The 21,350-nt window shown below is 42.9% G+C and overlaps 1 protein-coding gene across 2 annotated transcripts in view; it reads right to left on the minus strand.

Moving 5' to 3' along the window:
- LOC126469742 (UBX domain-containing protein 4-like) overlaps positions 1 to 21,350 on the minus strand; it is a 128,558-nt gene that overhangs the window by 37,982 nt on the left and 69,226 nt on the right. The window contains exons 1-5 of one of the 2 annotated variants that reach the window (XM_050096952.1): positions 19,838 to 20,000; positions 17,408 to 17,536; positions 5,696 to 5,833; positions 1,954 to 2,021; positions 1,835 to 1,872 (exon numbers count right to left, since the gene is read on the minus strand). In XM_050096952.1, coding sequence (XP_049952909.1) covers positions 1,835 to 1,872; positions 1,954 to 2,021; positions 5,696 to 5,833; positions 17,408 to 17,536; positions 19,838 to 19,985 — 521 coding nt within the window. In that variant the 5' untranslated portion in view covers positions 19,986 to 20,000. Of the gene's footprint in view, positions 1 to 1,834; positions 1,873 to 1,953; positions 2,022 to 5,695; positions 5,834 to 17,407; positions 17,537 to 19,837; positions 20,001 to 21,350 lie in introns of those variants that run through there. The other variant, XM_050096953.1, reaches the window with a different exon arrangement.

The raw sequence follows: 21,350 nt of genomic DNA on the forward strand, positions 1-21,350 counted from the left end.
AGAGGTACGACAACAGCCACTACAGTTTGATGATCCATCTCTACAACAGGTCTTAGCTTTGGCATAATCTTTTGAGGTATCTCAAGCCACAGGGCAGATACTTGAAACCTGAGCAGACATTGCTACAATTAACATACCACACTACAGACAGTGAATGTCATTCGCCTCCAATGAGGCAGACATCATCATAGCAATAAAGCAGCATCATAAAGAAGCCCCAGTGTGGGTTCCAGTCACTGCAAGAAAACAGCCCACACAGCACCCGTTTCCTTCTTGCCCTGCATTTTTTAAAAAGGCATTCCTAGGAAGATCAACCCCATCAATGGTCAGTCTGTAATACATGTAACAAGTCTGGGCACATCTCAGCAGTGTGTAAATCTTCTACATTTCGTTCATAGCAACAAAGTGAACAACCAATGGACATTAATATGACGCACTCTGCAATCGATGGAGAGCCAGTGACATTTCAAGTGGACACCAGTGCTGGCACATCTTTATTGAATATTAAAACTTACGTGCCACTAGGTTCCCTGCAACTTTCATTGACAAAAAAATCTTTTGGTACAGTAAGCAGATGATCCTCATTGACAGACAATTCACTGCAGAAGCTAAATATAAAAATGTGGTACAGCAGCTAACCTTCCTTGTGGTGGACAGGAGAAGAGCAGAAAATCTCTTTGGTTTGGATGCATTCAATGCTTTTGTGTTCAGTCACCAATGCAGTAAATTTAGTATCAAAACAAGTATCTTTTCAGGACCTGGACTCATTGTGCAATGAATTTAAGGACATTTTTTCACTGGGTCTCAGCAAAGCAAAAAACATCAGAGCATACATCAAACTAAAGCCTTCAGTGCGCCCTCAGGATGACACACAATCACTTTGTGCTAACAAATAAAAAATTATGTTAAGAATGACATGAACTACTCTGTTTCTTGGCTATAGTACATGTGAGAACTGGTTTCTGTAGCCAGAAAGCACATTGTAGCGTTTCCACATGGTGCTTCATACTACAAATCTTTTCTGATCCCGTCATATAATGGCATGCACTTAAAAAACTATCCATTGCATCTCACTTTATTTACCAAAGAAAAATTCAATAGAAATTTAAGGTACCTCTTTAGTTTTTCTCCCCTTTTTCTAGTGTCATGAATTCTGAAAATATTCAGATGTGCGGTTACACGAGAGAAATATTGCGGAAGACTTGTCTAAATTTGACCCTTGGAAACCATAATTTTGGAAAAGCTTTATATTTCATACACTTTTCACTAACAGAGAAACTAATTTTCTGTAACACAATTAACAAAGAAGAAATTAGGTCATAGTTTTAGCTAAAAAGAAATTCCAAATGCTACTTGATCTCCCTAGGGGAATTAGCGCACACAGACAACAAAAAAGGCAAGTAATGCATGATAGGAAAACATACAGTTATAAACATTCAAAAAACTTATTCGCCAGAAATAGGCATTCATTGCTAAATGACATCCACAACAATACTCCATTGCTTATTATAGTCATAATTTAAACAAGAATATTAAAGGCAGAAGAGAGTTACAGGAGCTAGGATGCAAAACTTGCAATCCTATATCACAAAAACAGAGAAAATGATAGAGAAATGAAGATTTTGCTACTGAGGGGCTCAAGGTTACTATGACTTCATAATATCGATTTCATAAATTAGTAGTGACATCGCCTTGCAGGAACAACACGCAAAGGTTAACATCTTCAAGATGAAAGTGGAGTAAAGAAAAATATGCAACAGTTAACTGTGGTTGTGAACTATAGGAATTTCAAACAATAACATAATTAAAGGATTTTGTATGACAAAGTCCTCACCTCTCAAGCGGACTTGCAGACCCACTTGCCACTGGTACCTAAAAAGAAAGGATTTTAAAATCGTTCGAAAGTGTTTAAATAAATTATAATGAGACAGTTACTATGTTAAGTGTTCATACCTCTTCACTGTCTGAATTACCTAGCATGAGGTATCTCACGAACTCTTCTGAAGGGTAACCAAACTCACCTGCAATGCAGGAAGTCCAAAAAGTTGTAAGCAGATAGTTATGAACACAAGCATTTGAAACATTCTGCATATTTTTTTTTTCATTTTCAAATCTTACAAATAAGCAAAAAATATTCCACATTTACACAATTAAATCATCCAAACAGAATTACTATAATTAAAGATGGGAAGCAAAACACACACAAGTGTGTATACAAATTGAAAACATACAAAATATTGCTGTGATGTGAATAGTGTAAGTGGTGCAAAATGGAGTAGTAAAAGGTATGATTTTTACCAGTAAGTTATCCTTCAATTCAAGAAACAATGGAAACAGTAGAATAACATGTTAGGCTGCAAAAATTCAACGAAAAATATGGACTATGGTATAAGGGGTTGCAAATTGGCATAATTCAATGTGGAAACTAAAGCAATCAGGCATTTTCACAGATAAAACATAGCCAGAGAAAGAAGTTATCAAAAATCCTGGGGAAAGTTGGGGTTCTCTCTCATATTTCAGTAAATATCCTCATCATGCCGGTCAACTGAACTACAATGATATATGTAACAAGAAGAGAAGGTGACAATACCCACCTGACATAATAGTCAGACAAGCATTCCATATCAGTACAGATATTGTTGCAAACACCTATCACACTACAATTATCCATTTCTTACAGATGAAAGACATCGTGGATCAATCATCACAGAAGTGAGTGACCTGACTTTGTGATGGTCAACAGAATACTTCAACATTATCTGCCACTGATACAAGGTTTATTTATGAAGTAATGTCACTGAGGCCATAAAAACTAATTTATTGATCAGAACAGTAAAATGAATCAAAATTCTTCAAATTAGGGGTCCCTCCTGCACCTGTGCATTGTTCTGCAGCGAAATTTCCACATATTGTAGGCATCCTGGAAAGCCTGGATTGCAATGTCCTTTATGACACATGTAGCAGCAACTTTCACATTGACAATGGTCTTTAAACAGCATCCTTTCAAGGGTGTCTTGAGCCAGGAAAACAAAACAGATTTTGCTGGAGTTAGGTCAGGTCTGTGCAGAGCACTGGGGCAATGTTGCCATATAATCTTTGAACACACAATCTGTCACCAAGAAGGCAGCATGGCTTGGTGTATTCTCTTGATAGAGTGTCTGGGAACTGGCAACACTCATTCTACTGTCTGTGTTCAAAACTTCACGCACACAAGCTATACGGTCTTCACCTTTTGACGCTGAAGAGTGTTCAGAGCGAATTTTGTTACTGACATCATCTCAGCATTCAAAAAAATGTGCTCACAAAACACCTGCATTTTGACAAGTATTCATTTCCAACTGTCTGCTCAATTATTGGACACTTTTCAGCAGCTGCCTTCCCAAGTTTCATGCAGAATTTGATCTTGTATCGTTGTTCCAGTGAACAGCGCACTGTGCCCGGAATCAGACTGCATAGGGGCACATCTGGACGCTCCAGGTGCTTGCAGGAAACAGGGGCGCGTTGTGTTAGGAAGCCAACAACCCACAGCATACCTCAAACAAATAGGATAATTAAAATATAATTGGTGACATTATCTTCAACAAAAACACTGTATGTGCTCCACCTTTTTTTTTTTTTTTTTAAAAATAATCAGTGTTTCATCTTTTTGTTTTTGTCCTTGTACACAACATGTGGATCAACATGTGCCAATTTTCAAGGACGCATTTTCACTGTGATTTCTGATGGGACAAGGCTCTAACAGTGTGTTAGTGCACATGCACACCTACTTGTACAATCTCAAATGAATTATTTCATTGAAAATGAAGCTATAACACCTTTAAAACAGCATGCAAATAAATATATTTGGTAGCAGCATGACAATTTTTTTTTCTTTTATACAACAAAGATCATAGCTATGGGTCCAGTGCATTCACCCCTAATGTGGCAAACAGCTCAAATTAAAAGAGTGTGCAGTGGATAATTCAGTAACAATTCATAAATGATTGTCATGTGTGATATAAAACAAATAAGAAAATATGATAAAGCTAAAGCAGTCTGACCAAATATCGGAATTCGGTACTGAAGGTACTGGCGAGGGATACCAGCTCAGTTACTATAAGCAGATAACAGCCATAACATAAACAACTGTAATGTGACTATGGTTTCAGAAAGTTACACCAAAAAAGGGTCTATCCTTACCAGAGATTTTTCCCACATTACATCACAATTCAGTCTCCCTCTGCAGCATATTGTCATCATTCTTACGACCAACCTCCTCCCTTTCCCCTTGGTTTCCATAAATCATTACATCACATCTATCACAGGCACAAATACAGTGAAACCCCACTTTTACACTTTTCAAGGGACTTAAAAAAAAAAAAAAAAAAAAAAAAAAAATTATGTAAAATGCGAGAAAATGTAAAATGTGGGAAATAACATTTTAAACTGTAGAAAGTTAGATATAGGATTCCCCCTTGCATTTTCGCACATTATGTATGATATACGTACATAACAGGCTCAAAAGATGTGTCAGGGACTTTTTTATTATCTAATAAAAGTTTATTGTCTAATAAAAACCACTGATGTAACTGGAACTGATAACTGTCTGGGAAGTGGAAACGCTTGACTTAATTTCAAATATCATAATCTATGTTTTTGGCAAGCGTGCAGCTGTCAGTCATTACTTAAATAATGAAATACAGCAGTAGTTACGTATTTTTCCATGCTTAATGATGTGTTTCGAGAATTCTTTCTCATTGTCAAGTGCAAATATGTACACAAGTACTTTGTGTGGTGTTCGAATGTGTTATTCTGCCTCTCATTCACCATAGTCGTCTTTTTGAAGTTATCAGGTACTGCGCCTCCTCAATTATGTAGAAAACCACACAAATCCAAACTATCACTCACACTGTTCGTGTAACATCACAAAAAATAATACGATAATACTGCACTTGACAATGAGAATAAATTCACGAAACACGTTTTGTTCAGCATGAAAAAATACGTGACCAGCATTGTGTTTAAACTAAAAACATTTGAGCAACACACAGTGAATGATGGTGTCAACTAGCGCTACAAGAGGACAAATACCGAAACACGCTAAATATGATTCGACAAAAGTGTCACGATGATCACAACAATCACGAAATTGCATTTGCATAATAGAGAGTTTGGAAATGATTGTGAACGGTCATGATATCTTTATTCGAACAAACTTAGTTACTCCCATCAGCCATCGCGCCAAGTAGTGCTTGGCAGCAGGGGGAGATACGGCACAAATTGTTCCAACTTTTACACATTTACCAGCTCAAATCCACTGAGTAGAGTGCCAAGTTGTCAAGAAACTTAACCATGTAATATTTGCAAGCACCAGTCGTCAGCCAACATGACAGCATAATATTTTTTTTTTTTCTCTCAACGAATATTGTTTCGTAATGCGTAAATCATGGGAAATTTATAAATATGTTGACACAAATTCAGGGTCAAACTAACATTGTGGACATAGCAAATTTAACAGGAGCAATAAAAACAAACACACACACACACACACACACACACACACACACACACACACACACACACAGAGGGAGAGGGTGGGGGGGAGGGGGGGGGGGGAGAGAGAGGGAGAGAGAGAGGGAGAGAGAGAGAGAGAGAGAGAGAGAGAGAGAGAGAGAGAGAATTCAGTTCCTCTTAGCACAAGTGTGCAGCGACTTACGAAGTTCTGCATCTGGAACACTGTTGATTCCTAATATTTCCTCAACAACCTCTTCAATATTCCCATGGCCTTTCCAGCGAATAACAGCAGCGCCTCTTCTCGAAACAAATGTCACCGTATTCAGTGGTGTTGGTCCATCTTGCAAATAGTTAAAGTGATTTATAAATTACAGATGTAGCTTTATAATTCTAGTAAATTTCTATGAAACCGTGTAAAATTCTGTTTGATGATGAAACTATTAGTAGATTCTGATCATTATTCAAGCTCCTTAACAAAAATGCAACATGCAATCATTTTTAGATAGCTGTCTGAACTATATGTTTTCTAGAAATAAATAGAGAGACAAATATCATGTAGTGATATAATATTTTTAAGTGGACTTTGGTCCAGATATAAATTGATTTGAGGTACGTGAATGAACTCTGTACAGAAGTAAATTTCCTGAATGAGTCTGCAGCTGTGGATATTTTGTGAATGATGCCATCGACATCACTTGATATATTTCTATTTTTATAACACCGTTTTGGCTTCTGTCATCAGATTGAAACTTAGAACTTGGAAAGCAATGCTTAGTGTCAGTATTAGTAGGCAGGGGTTTTACTAATACTGACACTGAACATTGTTTTATAAGTTCCGAGTTTTGATCTGATGACAGCAGCAGCCAAGCTGACGTATATAAATAAATATATATACACTGATGGGAAAAAATCGCAACACCAGAAAATAATTAATGTAGAGGAATGAAATTTCTGGAATATATTAGTCTAGGTAACATATGTAAGTGATTAATATTGCAACTTCACAGGTTAATGTAAGCATAAGATAAGCCATATCAAATGTGAAACGCCAGTACATTAATAACTGGTGTAGCTGCTAGAATGTTGAATGCAAGCATGCAAACATGCACGCATTTTTTTGTACGGTTGCCAGATGTCAGTCTGTGGGCTGGAGTTCCACGAATATGGCACTTGGTCAGTCAATACAAGGACGGTTAATATCGCTTGTGGACAGCACTGGAGTTGTCATCCAACGATGTCCCACACGTGCTCGACTGGAGACAGATCGGTGATCGAGCACGCCAAGGTAAAACGTTGACACTCGGTACAGCATGCTCGGTACATCAGCAGTATTCCAGAATGAGATTTTTGGAAGGTAGGAGATGAGATACTGGCAGAAGTAAAGCTGTGAGGACCGGGCGCGAGTCGTGCTTCTGTAGCTCAGACGGTAGAGCACTGGCCCGCGAAAGGCAAAGGTCCTGAGTTCGAGTCTCGGTCGGGCACACAGTTTTAATCTGCCAGGAAGTTTCACATCAGCAGTAAGTGGATCTGCATTATCTTGTTGGAAAACACCCCCTGGAACGCAGTTCATTACCAGTCAGGGTGCATGGGATAACTACGAGAGTGCTCCTGCTGTCATACGATATTGCACCCCGGACTGTAACTCCAGGTATAGGTCCAGTGTGTCTATATGCAGACAGATTGGTTGCAGGCCCTCAACTGGCCTCCTCCTAACCAACATATGCCTGTCACTGGCACCGAGGCAGACCCCACTTTCATCAGAAGAACACGACAGACCTCCACCCTGCCATCCAATGAGCTCTTACTTGACATCACTGAAGTCGCAAATGGTGGTGGTTTGGGGTCAATGGAATGTACACTATAGGATGTTTGGCTTGGAGTTGTCCTTGAAGTAACCAATTTGCAACAGTTCATTGTGTCACTGTGGTTCCAGCTGGTGCTCAAATGGCTGCTACAGACACAGTATGATGTGCAAGAACTATACACCGAACATGATAGTCTTCCCTCTATGTAGCGCCATATAGCCATCCAGAGCCCGGTCTTCTTGCCACCATACATTCTCCCGACCACCACTGCGAGCAATCGTGTACTGTGGCTACATTCCTGCAAAGTCTTTCTACAATATCGAAGAAGGAACTCCAGCTTTTCATAGCCCTACTACACAACCTCATTTAAACTCAGTGACATGTCGGTAATGGCATCTTTGTTGCCTTAAAGGCATTCTCGACTAGTATCGACACACCGTGTCCAATTTCAGAGGTAACTAATGCTCACAACAGTTAAGCGTGTATTTAAAGCAAACCTGACTGGCATCCTCACAGTGGTGCTACTAGTACAACTCTGATGTGATCGGGACGAAATTTGAATAGACATCGTCTATCAGATGTAGAAATGTGCCCAACAAGTTTCATTTATGTCGCACAACTCCTTCTCGGTACTGCGACCTTTTCCCCCCGCCAGATCTAGATGACTTTTTGCACAAAAAGAACCATGTGCAACACACACAATCATTTATTGTAGGATGAACAGAGTTGACATGTTCCAGACACCAAGCTGAGTAACAAAGGAACAAATCATTATTATATTGCATCCTGTAAATGATTAAGTTATTAAAGGTGGAGCACACATTCATATGGGACCAGGATGAAGGCAGGAGCTCTGATGCAGAATTTTCTGTCCCAATTGCAGAGCCACGACATTTGTCTCGAGTGTCTGAGGGGTGCTTGAAAACCTGTATCCAGATGGTCAGAGAGAAATTTGAGCCACACTCTCTTAAATAAGACATGCTATTCAACTGAGGTATAACAATATACAAGATTCAAGGTATCATAAAGGAAAATCCTTCTACACATATATTCTACAGCCATTGTAGAGTGGTCATCAACGGGTATATGTCCTATCAATAAGATCAGTTTTTTTGTCTCACTATTAAAAAAAAAAAAAAAAAAAAAAAAAAAAAGGATTAAGTCTATATGTCAAGGAACACAGCCTAATTTCATTTATCTTAGTCTGAAGACCTCCCATACAAGATGTATGATGGAGGATCCAGAATTTGCACACAGTCTTTCTTGACTACATGTTATCTAAATTTGAATGTTACTTTAGTTTCTGCTGAACATTTGCTATCCAATATAACCTACTGGGTTCTATTAGTCAAAAATTAATCTAGCCAATTATATATTCCTGAAGAAACTCTATACAATAATATTTCAGGTACCACTCAGCACTGTGGTGCAAAGTCCAATGCCTTCTCAAATCTAAAATGAAGGATGGTTGGTTGGTTGGTTGGTTGGTGGAGGGACCAAACTACACAGTCATCAGTCCCTCCGACCTGAGATTAACTAAAACCGATAAAATCCCACAGTTAAAGAGGGAACTACAACATCCATAAAATGATAAACTATTGACAGGGAAGGAAGGAAAAGGACAGAAGATGAGGTGAGGGGAAGAAAATGACTAATGACAGGGGCATGAACGAAGAAGCACAGGAGACAAGAGAGATGCTCAGGACATAACAGACCCCATGAGGAAAGGAGTGGGATGGCAGAGGGCTGGAGTGAACCACCAAGCCCAGTTGAAGCCAATCCAGTCAGGGTGAAGGCGGGAGCATGAAAGCCTGCCATCCCCTCCACTCACCGATAAGTTGGAAGGGCCCCTCCCTTAAACAAAGCAATAAAAAAACCCCATTACGAATAAAATGCAAAACGAGATCCGCCACTCAGGCATCGTCAGCCGACACCAGGAGTAGCAATTCTGGAAAGCTAAATGTCCGTCGTAGGGGGGCTAAGTTGGGGCAGTCCAATAAGATGTGAGCCACAGTCAACATCGATCCACAACGACAGAGAGGGGGGTTCCTCACGACAGAGGAGATAACCATGAGTCAAAAAAGTATGGCCGATGTGGAGCTGGCAGAGGTAGACAGAGGCCTTATGAGAGGCCCATAAGGAGGACCACCATGGAGTTGTAGAATCCTTAATTGCCCTGAGCTTGTTTGGTGAAGAAAGAGTGCTCCATTCTGCATCCCAATGCCGAGCAAAGGTCTATTTCTGGAATGCCAATAGCGAGAGATGGCCTGGTAGTAGCTAATTTAACCAGTTGATCGGAAAGTTCATTGCCAGGAATCCCAACATGGCCTGGGGTCCAAATGGAAACCACCGAGCATCCACGTTGAGCGAGGAGAGAAAGGGAGTCCTGGATAGCAATGACCAATGGGTGGCGAAGGAAGCATTGGCTGATAGCATGCAAAACACTCCACGAGTCACTACAGATAGTGAAGGATAGTCCTGAGCAGGAGCGGATACGGTCCAGTGTGCGCAAGATGGCTACCAATTCTGCAGTAAAAACACTACAGCCATCTGGCAAGGAGCGAAGTTCCGTGCATCGCGCATATGTGTAAGCAAAACCAGTGCGGCCAGCAACCATGGAGCCATCAGTACAGATCACTTCTGAACCCTGAAAGGAACTGAGGAGACAGGAGAACTGGTGGTGAAGAGTCATTGGAGGGACAGAATCCTTTGAATCGATTGGGAGATCAAGACAGAGTTGCTGCCGAGAGACGCACCATGGAGGGGTACGTGCGTGAGCGGAGAAGAGACGTGGTAAAGGCAATTGCTGGAGCTCAGTAAAGAGCTACTGAATGCGGACAGCCATGGTAAGCCCACATTGTGGCCGCTGCTGTGGCAGGGTGATCTCCATGTCTGGATAAAGGAGACCATAATTAGGGTGCTTTGGGGTGCAGCAAATGCGGAGCGCATAGGATATCAGCTGTTGCCGGCACAAAACTCGCAGTGGTGGAATCCCCGCCTCTGCGAGAAGGCTAAGTACGGGGCTAGTCCGGAAGGCACCAGTCGCAAGTCGGACCCCACAGCGGTGGATGGGGTCTAGTATCTGCATTGTCGAAGGTGACGCAAAACCATAGACAGGATTTCCATAGTCTAAACGAGACTGTACCAACGCTTGATGCAATCACAGGACAACAGAGTGGTCTGCACTCCAGGTGGTATTGCACAGACACCTAAGAACATTGAGATGGGACCAGCATGTCCTCTTCAGCTGGCGAAGGTGAGGGAGCCACGTCAATCAGGCATTGAAGACCAGACCCAAGAAGCGATGGGTGTCCACCACCTCGAAGGGCTGGCCGACAGATTGCCCCCTGTAGATGGCGTTCTGCAGCGTCCATTACGGAGGAGGCGAGGTCGACACAAAAATCGTCAGCATACAAAGAGGGGGACACTGTCGGCCCAAAAGCTGTCACTAGACCATTAATGGCTATGAGAAAAAGAGGGATGCTCAGCACGGAACCCTGTGGAACCCCATTTTCTTGCCAATGGGGAGAGCTGTATGAGGAGCCAACCTGGACCCAAAAAGGTCGATAAGAAAGAAAATTACAGTTAAAAATGTGCAGAGCACCATGAAGGCCCCATTCGTGAAGGGTGGTGAGGATGTGGTGGCACCAGCTGGTGTCATAGGCTTTATGCAGATCAAAGAAGACTACAAGGAGGTATTACCGATGGGCAAAAGCCGACCGGATAGCAGACTCTAGGTGCACCAAGTTATCCATCATAGAGCGGCCACAGCGAAAACCGCTTTGAGTTGATGACAAAAGGTCACGGGATTCAAGGATCCAAAACAGCCGCCAACTCACCATGCATTCAAGGAGCTTGTAGAGGGCATTAGTAAGGCTAATTGGACGGTAGCTATCCAACTGAAGAGGCGGCTTCCCTGGCTTCAACACCGGAACAACAATGCTTTCCTGCCACTGGGTAGGAAATACTCCCTCACCCCACAGACAGTTGAAGAGGGTCAATATACAATGGTGGCCAGTCACCAGAAGTGTTGGAGCATTTGGTTATGTATCCGATCTGGTCCAGGAGCCGTATCAGGACAAAGGGCGAGGGCACTGGCAAATTCCCACTCGCTAAATGGGGCATTATATGGTTCTGAGTAGCGAGAAACAAAAGACAAAGGCAGTCGTTCTGAATGCTCTTTTAGGAGAAGGAACGTGGGCGGATACTGAGCCGATGCCCAAGCTTGAGCAAAGTGTTGAGCAAAATTTTCTGCCACAAAGTCCGGATTGGTAATGACAATACCATGTACAGAAATTCCCACAACCCCAGTGGGAGGATGGTGGCCAAAAATTCGCCGGAGTTTCATCCAGACTTGTGAAGAGGGGATGTGGGGTCCTATGGCAGCTACATATCGTTCCCAGCAAATCCGTTTCTGAAATTTGATTAGGTAGCGGGCCCGGGCACGGAGTCGTTTAAAGACCAGAAGAAGAGCAGCAGAAGGGTGCCGCTTGAAGTGTTGAAGAGCACGGCAGTGGTCGTTTATGGCTGCAGCAATTTCCGGAGTCCACCAAGGAACCATCTTCCGGTAGGGGGAACCTGAAGAAGGGATTACTGAAACAGCTGCTGAAAGGATGGAGGCAGTCAATGACTGAGTAGATTCATCAACACTGTCGTGTGGCAATACAGGGGGGTGGGAGCAGAGGAGAAGGCACCCCAATCAGCCTTAGATAGGGCCCACCTCAGAAGGTGACAGAGCGAGAGACACTGAAGAATGGTCAAAACAATCGGGTAATGGACGTTGTCACATAAGTCATCGTGGACGCCCCACTCAATGGCGGGAAGAATGCTGGGACTGCAGATGGAGAGGTCAATGGTTGAGAAAGTGCCGTGTACCACACTAGAGGTCAAGCCCTGCCAGAACAGCTTCAACTGTCCTGCCCAGGGCAGTAGTCGCATGACTACTCCAAAGAGGGTTGTGGGCATTAAAGTCCCCTAATAACCGGAAGGGAGAAGGGAGTTGTTGAAGAAGGGTGGTGAGGGCATGCGATGTGGGCGACCTGTTAGGTGGAAGGTAAAGATTACAGATTGTGATTGGAGTGGCCAGATGGACCCCGACAGCAATGGCTTCCAGAATAGTATGGTGGGGAACCCATTTACTAACAATGTCCTTGTGGACCAAGGCGCAAACACCACCAGAAGCCCACGAAGGGGCCAATTCGGTTCTGAATGAAAGCATGGAACCCACGAAGGGTCGGTGAGTAAGAATTGACAAAATGGGTCTCCTGGAGCGCAATACAAGTGGCAGAGCAGAAGGAAAGAAGGGGCTGCAACTCTGGAAGGTGACACAAATATCCATTACAATTCCACTGGAAGATTCTCAAGCCGGAGTCCAAAGTGGAAGTGATTGGACCGGAGGCGGTCACGCCACCGAGTCGGTATCCATCATCGATAAGGATGGGGTAATATCCATATAGGTGGGGTCAGACTCTGTTGGTTCATTGGCTGTAGGAGGGGAAGGCAGCACCTCAGGGGGTACCAGAGGGGCCTTACCCTTGTTCCTGCGTTTCTGGTACTTCTCTTGGGAAGGAAGAGAAGGGCAGTCTTCAGCGAGGGCAGGCACGGAATTACACCGGGCAATCTTGGTGCCCACCGTCTGCGATTCACGCTGCGAATGTGGAGCAGTAGATCGCCTTTCAGGGGGGTGTCAGGAAGAGGTGTCCTGGGAGGGAGCTCCAGTACCAGCGGCCGCCAAAGGAGGGCAGCACTTCTCCGGCAGGGGAGGCGGAGCAGCACCCGAAGGGGTGGGTATGGGTACTGAAGGTGAGGGGGAGTGGGAGGGGGGGGGAGGAGGAGGAGGAGGAAGAGGAGTTAGCTCAAGGCATGGGGCAAATGGGGTGGGGCTGGGAAGAGGAGGGGGTAGGAGGGTGAAATGGACATAATTGAAGGAAAAGTAGAGGCCATAGACGGGCTGGAGCCGGTCATATTTTTGACAAGCCTCAGTGTAGATGAGCCGATCTAAGGTTTTGTACTCTTGAATCCTTCTTTCTTTCAGAAACACCAGGCATGTAGGCGAGCGTGGAGAATGATGTCCATTACAATTTACACACATTAGCGGAGGAGCACAGGCACTCCCCTCATGGAGGGGGCACCTGCAGTCACCACAGAGGGGATCAGTGGTGCAGCGGGAAGACATGTGTCCAGACCTTAAGCACTCAAAACATCTCATCAGTGGTGGAATATAAGGTTTTACATCACACTGATACACTATTACCTTGACCTTCTCTGGGAGGACATCCCCCTCAAAGACCATGGTAAAGGCGCCCATAGCGATGCGATTGTTTGGAGGGCCTCGCTGCACATGGCGGATAAAATGAACCCCTTGCTGCTGGAGGTTAGCACAGAGGTCCTCAGGGAAAATAATGCCATGTACTGAGTTCAAAGATTGGTGGGGCGTGACGGAGACTGGGACGTCACAGAGATGGTCACAAGCACACAGGGTGTGAGATTGGGCAGCAGAAGATGTCTTGATGAGCAAAGCACCGGACCACATTTTACTCATCAATTCAACTTCACCATACTTATCTTCAATCGTCTCCACGAAAAGCAAAGGCTTTGTCGTGGCAAAACTACTGCCATCCGTCCTGTTACAAACCAGGTACTGACGGAAAGGTTTCAACCCAAGCTGGCGAGCTTGCCCACTCCTCCCACGGGGTGGCCAGGGAGGGGAAGGCCAAAGGATCAGAAGAAAGAGTGTCACGTTTGCTACCACTCTTAGAGACGGCCACAGAATGGCCAGGATGGTGAAGCTTTTGTCACTTCATGCGCAAGGTGCCCGCCCTAGTACCACCCACTCTGATCAGGGGCTCACCCCGTGGGTGCCACCCAGCCGCAGCAAGGGCCGTCTGGCACAGGGGCCATTGCCGGGAGTTCTGGTACCCCAAAACAATGAGCATCGACTCCTGGGCATACACGAGGCGTTAACAGCTTAGGTACTAGCAGTGTGATCCCCGTGGTTTCAGAGGGCTCAGCTAAGTGGGTACTTAACAGGCCCGCCACATGGACTGGCTACCGTGCTGGTGACCTAGCAGGAGTGGGGCTAGGGTGCCAAGGGAAAGGGGAGGGGAGGGGGAGAGGATCCTGCACCATGAAAGCTTGTTAGGGAGTTCATCCCCAAATGGCTCACATTGAACGGAAAATTTTTGGAAATGGAGGTCAAACCCCAAGGGGACCAAAAATGCTGAAAAGGAAGATGAAAACAGCAAACTAAACAATAGCTCAGACCAAAACAAAGCCAGGACGATAACCAGGTCGACATAAAGAAGTCCACTAAGAGGGAAAAGAGGGGGCAGGGTCAAAGGAGCAAGGAGAGGGAGGAAGAGGAACAGGGATGGTAATGCAGTCTTCAAAGGAAAGGAAAGGAGGCTGCAATAGCTCGGGGCCCCGTGCGCGCCACACATGTACCCACAAAAGGACTGTGGGCCCCCTGGGGGGCTAAAATGAAGGACACGAACAGTTTTATCAAATACCACCACTGTCCTAGTTCTACCCAAATAACATCATTCTGCCTCACTGGCTGCTGCTGGATACATTAGATATCTAATTTTTTTCCCCACATTTTCTGCTATGAAGACTTCTCAAATATTAGTATAGTATAATCTATTAAAATGAATGAATATACTTTGATTCGAGTCCTAGCACTTATCAAACAATATAATCATCAAAATAAGGGATTGGTCAGACTTCACAGTTTGCCAACTTGTCATGTCTGTAATTGCAAAGTTCACTCAACAATGTTTTTACGACTGTGCAATTGGAAGAGTGCTTGGAACTAACCCAAGTATGCCTACTTCAATAGATTATATTGGCTTTACAGATGAAACTGCACAGCAATGAAAATAAAGAAACATTTTAATCCATCCAGTGGCAGCCAATGTGGTACAATGCTAACATTTCGGCAATTTGTAGTGGCTGTGTATCCTTCTGGAACCTAAATTTCTTAGCATTTCTGGTCAACTTTTTGCCTCTCCCATCTCTGCTGTAACACTGTTGCAGTTGTTAATCCCCTCCTCTCAGATAACAGTCTTTATGTAGCCAGAAGGTATGAAATATTTCCCTTGCAAGTGGGCTGTTGGACTAACTGCTTAAAGTAGTGAAAAATAATGTGTTAAATATTACTTTGAATGACTGTATGTTCTCACCACTGTTAAGATAGACATAATTTTTCCAGCTGGCACAAGGCAAAATAAAGTGGCCCGTAATACTACACATTAAGATTTGTGAGAGTGTTGGCATGGTAGACATCTCATTTGATAAGTGCACATCACCTGGAAGTAAGTACTGCTTATAAATATGATTAGTGTACAGAGGGAGCTAAATTTTTTAATACCAGAACAAAAACATTTAAGAGCGGTCATTTCAAAACCAAATGTGGAAAAACTGAGACCTAATACAAAGGTTTTTGCCATTATTATGATGTGACTACACAAAATGTACTGACACAAGAACCACCCAGGAACAAAACTGATTAGCAGCAGAAATGACAGAAATTAGCATGCAAATATTTGTTCTTGCACTGGAATATGCCTCCTTGTACCATAGTCCCTAGATCAAGAGCCATGTAATTTAATATGTCTCATACACTGACAAGCCAGAACATTATGATCACTGACCTACTATTAATATAAACCCATCCAGGCGATAGCAGCATCATCTAGTGGGCAATGACTGCTACCCAGACACATATACAGTGCATGTAGTATCAGTGAGGGTGCTGTCTGAGCGTAGAATGAGGAAGGTGCGGGACCTATCCGAGTTTGACGAAGAGCCAATTGTGATGGCCTGGAGGCTCGGCATGAGCATTTCAGAAACTGCATGACTTTTCGGGTGTTCGAGGAGAGCTGTGGTGAGTGTCTTTAACATGTGGTGAAACCAAACCCAGACAGTGTAGGGGTTGGGCGTCCACCCCTCATTACAGATGTCGGACGTTGTAGGCTGGGTAGACTGGTAAAACAGGACAGGTAGTGAACTGTGGCAGAATTAACATCAGACTTTAATGATGGGCAGAGTACAAGTGTATCTGAACACACAGTGCACTGGAAACACTTAAAAATGGGCCTACACAGCCAATGACCCCATTCATGTGCCAATGTTAACGCCGCAGCATCAGCAACTACGACAGAAATGGGAACATGACCATTGGCACTGGATGTTGGTACAGTGGCAGAGCACTGCAAGATCTGGTGACTCCTGATACCTTCATCATCATGCCGATAGGAAGGTGCCAATCCATCATCTTCCAGGGTAACAGCTTCCTGACTCCTGAAATGTGAGATGGACACAAGCTGCTGGCACCTCCATTATACTCTGGGGAACATTCACATGGGAATCCATAGGTTTGGTGGAGCTTGTGCAAGGTACCATGACAGCCAAGGAGTATCATACATTGGCTGCAAATCACATACACCCCTTCATGACCATTGTGTTTCCCAACAACAGTGGCAATTTTCAACAAGATAATGCACCACATCACAAGGCTAGGAGTGTGATGGAGTGGTCTGATGAACACAGTGGCAAGTTCTAATTGATATGCTGGGTCCCCAACTTGCCAGATCTGAACCTGACTGAACACATTTGGGATGTGATTGAATGTGGAATCAGAGCCAATCACTCCCCTCCCTGGAATTTAGAGGAATTAGGTGACTTATGTGGAGATGCAGTGCCAACTCCCTCCGGCAACCTACCAAGATCTCGTTGCTTCCATGCTGTGACATGTTGCCACTATTAGTCATGCCAAAGCTGGACATACTGGCTATTAGATAGGTGGTCATTATGTTCTGGCTGATCAGTGTATATAATTGTAAAATGGTTTGGATAGAAGCAATAAAAATATTGAATTTTGCTGGACCAAATGCAATCAGGTTGAGACTATATTGTGATATCATCATCATCATCATCATCATCATCCAACAACAACAACACAAATTCTTATTTCATTCTTCATCAGTATTAAACTGCATCCCATGTATACAGAAAATTAAACCATATAACAAGAGGTGGGTGTGCAATGTCATATAAGAACACTATAAACTTAAAAATACTATAAAATTTAAGTAAAATGTAAAGGATACAGACATCTTCAAACTGTAAATGTAATTCACTGTGATACAGTGTTGACATTACTACTATATTTTTATCTCTCAAAGTGCTTGACCAAGATTCCAGGACTGCAGCTATTTTTCTTCCGGCTCCATCACCACCTGAAATTAGACAGATTAGTGGTTAACAAGTGACAATAGAGCCATGCAATACAGTTAGTTTGAAACATATAACTTGCAATGCAATAATGGGTGTAGCAGAACTGATGGTCAATAATTCACACATGGGAAGTACAGGTTAAAAGTAGCTAAAAAAACTCCAAGAAATATGGGTCTACAAATCAACTGCTGTTGAGATACAACACATTTTCTATTCCAGAATGAGATTTTCACTCTGCAGCGGAGTGTGCGCTGATATGAAACTTCCTGGCAGATTAAAACTGTGTGCCCGACCGAGACTCAAACTCGGGACCTTTGCCTTTCGCGGGCAAGTTTGGAAGGTAGGAGACGAGATACTGGCAGAAGTAAAGCTGTGAGTACCGGGCGTGAGTCGTGCTTCGGTAGCTCAGATGGTAGAGCACTTGCCCGCGAAAGGCAAAGGTCCCGAGTTCAAGTCTCGGTCGGGCACACAGTTTTAATCTGCCAGGAAGTTTCACATTTTCTATCGCAGTTCATCAGTGTCTAGGAAAACATGGCATCTCTAAATGTTCAAGTAGGCATTCGGTATGTTGTCCATGTGTCTGAATGCAACATTGAACTCATCTCTGAAATGAGTTGCGAACTCTCTCAGGCGGTCCTGGGAAATTCTGTAAATGCTGGATGGCTGCTTCAATCCACAAACGTAATTCCTCAAGAGAGTTGATCTTGGTAGCATAGACCTGGCTTTTGACATGACCCTACACACATAAATCCATGGGATTTAAATTTGGAGACCTTGGACACCATGGCACAGGCTCTCCTCTACCTATCCAATGTTGACCATACATCCGAGTACTCATAAGTGAGAATGTGCTGGAGCACTGTCATGCATGAACCACATGTTCAGGCATTGGTTCAGTGGGACATCATCATGTACATCAGGTGTCATGATACATGTGTTGCATTAGGACTGAAATGCCCCAAATGTGGCCATTATGATAGTTAAAAATACCGTCACATATAAATCCAGCCTCATCTGTGAACAGATTACTGCTTACAAACAGGGGATTCAGGGTACACTGTTGTTGCACCCATTGGCAGAAATTCTCTCTAGGAGGTAAGTCTGCAATGTTGGGGCTTGCTCTCACTGGAGATGATCTAGATAGAGTACTCGCTGATGTAAAATCTGCCACATACTGCTATGGCTCAGGACACGCTCTGGGGTAGCAATCCTCTGGTTGAAGTATTCCGATGTTCGTGTACAATGCGCAACACCCTTTCCTCAACATTGGGCATTATGGATCTGGGTCGACCTTCCTGTACATGGTATGCAAAATTCCCCGTTTCTCTAAGATTGTGATGTAACCAGCTAAATATACACCTGCAGAGAGGAAAAGCTCCTTCATACATTTGTGCAGCCTCAAGGACACTGCCATTCACTTTGCCATACATGAAGTGGATGTCAGTGTACTCTTCATTGGTGCCTTCATGTTCGTAAGTCACTATGATGCCAGTATGGCACAATGCACAGAGGGGGAAAGGGAAGTGGTGGTGTGTGTAAACAAAAAGATAGTATATCCCAAACCTTGAGATACCAACATAAATACCACGTTATCCAGAGGCATTAAAGTTGTTTCCAAATCAAATTACTGGGATATCTTGGCAATGGTTGGTTTGCGGACCATGTTTATTGGAGATTTTTAGCTACTTTTGGCTTGTACTTTCCAAGTGTGAACTATTGACCATCACTTCTGAAGTTTCCTGTATAACCAGATCATTCAAACTGGCAGGGAGAAAGTATGTTAGGAAGCACAAAGGTCGACTGCCAACCACAGTTATTAAAATTTTTATCAATAGAATGAAGTATTGAAACTGTGTTCAATTAACATGCCCATCATTATCTATATTTGAACTTCAGCACTCTATGACTATGAAGGATAAATTAATTACCACAGAGAAATTATACCCGGGGACCTAAAGAGAAAGAAAATGATACCAAAAGCCCATGACATCGACAGACTACGACTAGTGAAAACTGGCAGAATAATCTGGTGAGAATGGTGACAAACTGCAAAGAATAGTGAGTGACAGCAAGACTTGTGACACACACTTTAATCAAAGCTCCACCTTTCATGGGTCTGTATGGTGGGGTGTGAAGGTTCTATAGACAAGGATTATTTGTGTGCATAACATAACAGGAACGTAAGTCAGCAATTTTGTCAAACTCAGAATTCACTGACGGAACAGAATAAGCTAAATGTGTTGCCTGCATGCAAGCTCAATGATCTACCTAGAGAAGCTGAGAAGGTATGAACAGTTACATACAGTTGTATGGGCAGTTGATATGATCATCTTGCAAAACTCGTACAGATGCATAACCAGGATGTAGAGGAACTGGAGGAAAAAAATGGATGAAAAGAGCTAAGGAAAGTACAAGCTGCAATATGGTAACAAACATTAAAAATGAAGACATCCCATGTCAGATAATAAGAATACAGAAGTGTAGCATAATAAAGGAGACAACTAATACCACAATTAAACACTCAAAACTGTACATATGAAGGCTGAATTAATCCATATGAAAATATGCCTAATACAATACAGAGATGAAGTCCACAGCTCTAATAGGTACAATAATGCAACACATCAGCAGTTCAGAACAATGAATAAACATTGTGCAGCAGTACAACCATTTCAGCAATCCATGCCACCATGGCCCTGTCATATGTCTCCCTTCCCACTCTGCCAGAAAACCACCTCAGAAACTCTGTTAATATACATTCACATTAGGGTGGCTCTTATCTATCATTTTTTTAAAGTGTTTGATCAGTTTTCTTAAGCTACCACCACAACTGATTCTATTCCACATAAAAATAAACTGTGTGAAATTTAGGCTCAGTAAGATAGTAAAAATAGGCACCTCTGCACTTTCACTTTGAAAATCCATAAAAAAAAAAGAAAATCAAATTTTTTGACAACAAATTCGTTCATTACTAAACGTAGGCAGCTCATTTACTTTAGTCTCTCTAACTAAAAGGCCAGTGACCTTGAGCCTGGTGGAGACTGAACAGAGTGAACTGAGCTGTTCCTTAAGAACTATGGTCCTTTTCGAGAGGAGGCAGCAGCTGCAGAAAGTATTATATCTTCATCTCATTTACAGGAGAAAATGTAGTTGCTCAAGCAATTACTTGTATGAAATAACTGGAAGCTTACTGCCATCTGCATTAATTATTTTCATTTGAAATTTGGAAGTGTGTGAATTAACTGTGTCAAAATATTTCTCCGAGTATCTTTCCATGTTGCAGGAGCTACACATCATGCAAAGTTGATGACAAACGCTGTTAATTGCTCATTACCTCCCATGATGAATTTAAAGTGTCACAGGTTCTGTGGCTCCTTTGCAACCAAAGCACCATGTTTGAATTTCAGCAGTCCTTCAAAACTTTATTAATGTCGGTCAACTGTGAAATCTCTCACATTGCTTTACAAAAACTGAAATACCATCAATGGTATCTGTCTCCTCAGTCCACTGCCTTGGTATTCCTTACCTAATTTCATAAATGAAAATAGCCAATACAGTGAATTGTGAGATCAAACTAACAGATGGAAGTATTAGAAAATGTTCACACAAGAATCAATCAAATCACAGAAATTATCAATAATAGGACTGAACAGTTACTTCCTATTGAAGACGATTATTTTTTTACTTTTTTGACTCATCTGATGGGTTTTTTAAGACAGTTGCTTCACAATGGTACATAAATGAAGTTTTCATCACTGGCTGACACCTAGTTAATAAACTGAAAGTTGGAAATGTTCTGTCAGAGAGGCATCAAGC

The sequence above is a fragment of the Schistocerca serialis genome, chromosome 3 (assembly GCF_023864345.2).
Source record: "Schistocerca serialis cubense isolate TAMUIC-IGC-003099 chromosome 3, iqSchSeri2.2, whole genome shotgun sequence".
NCBI lineage: Eukaryota > Metazoa > Arthropoda > Insecta > Orthoptera > Acrididae > Schistocerca > Schistocerca serialis.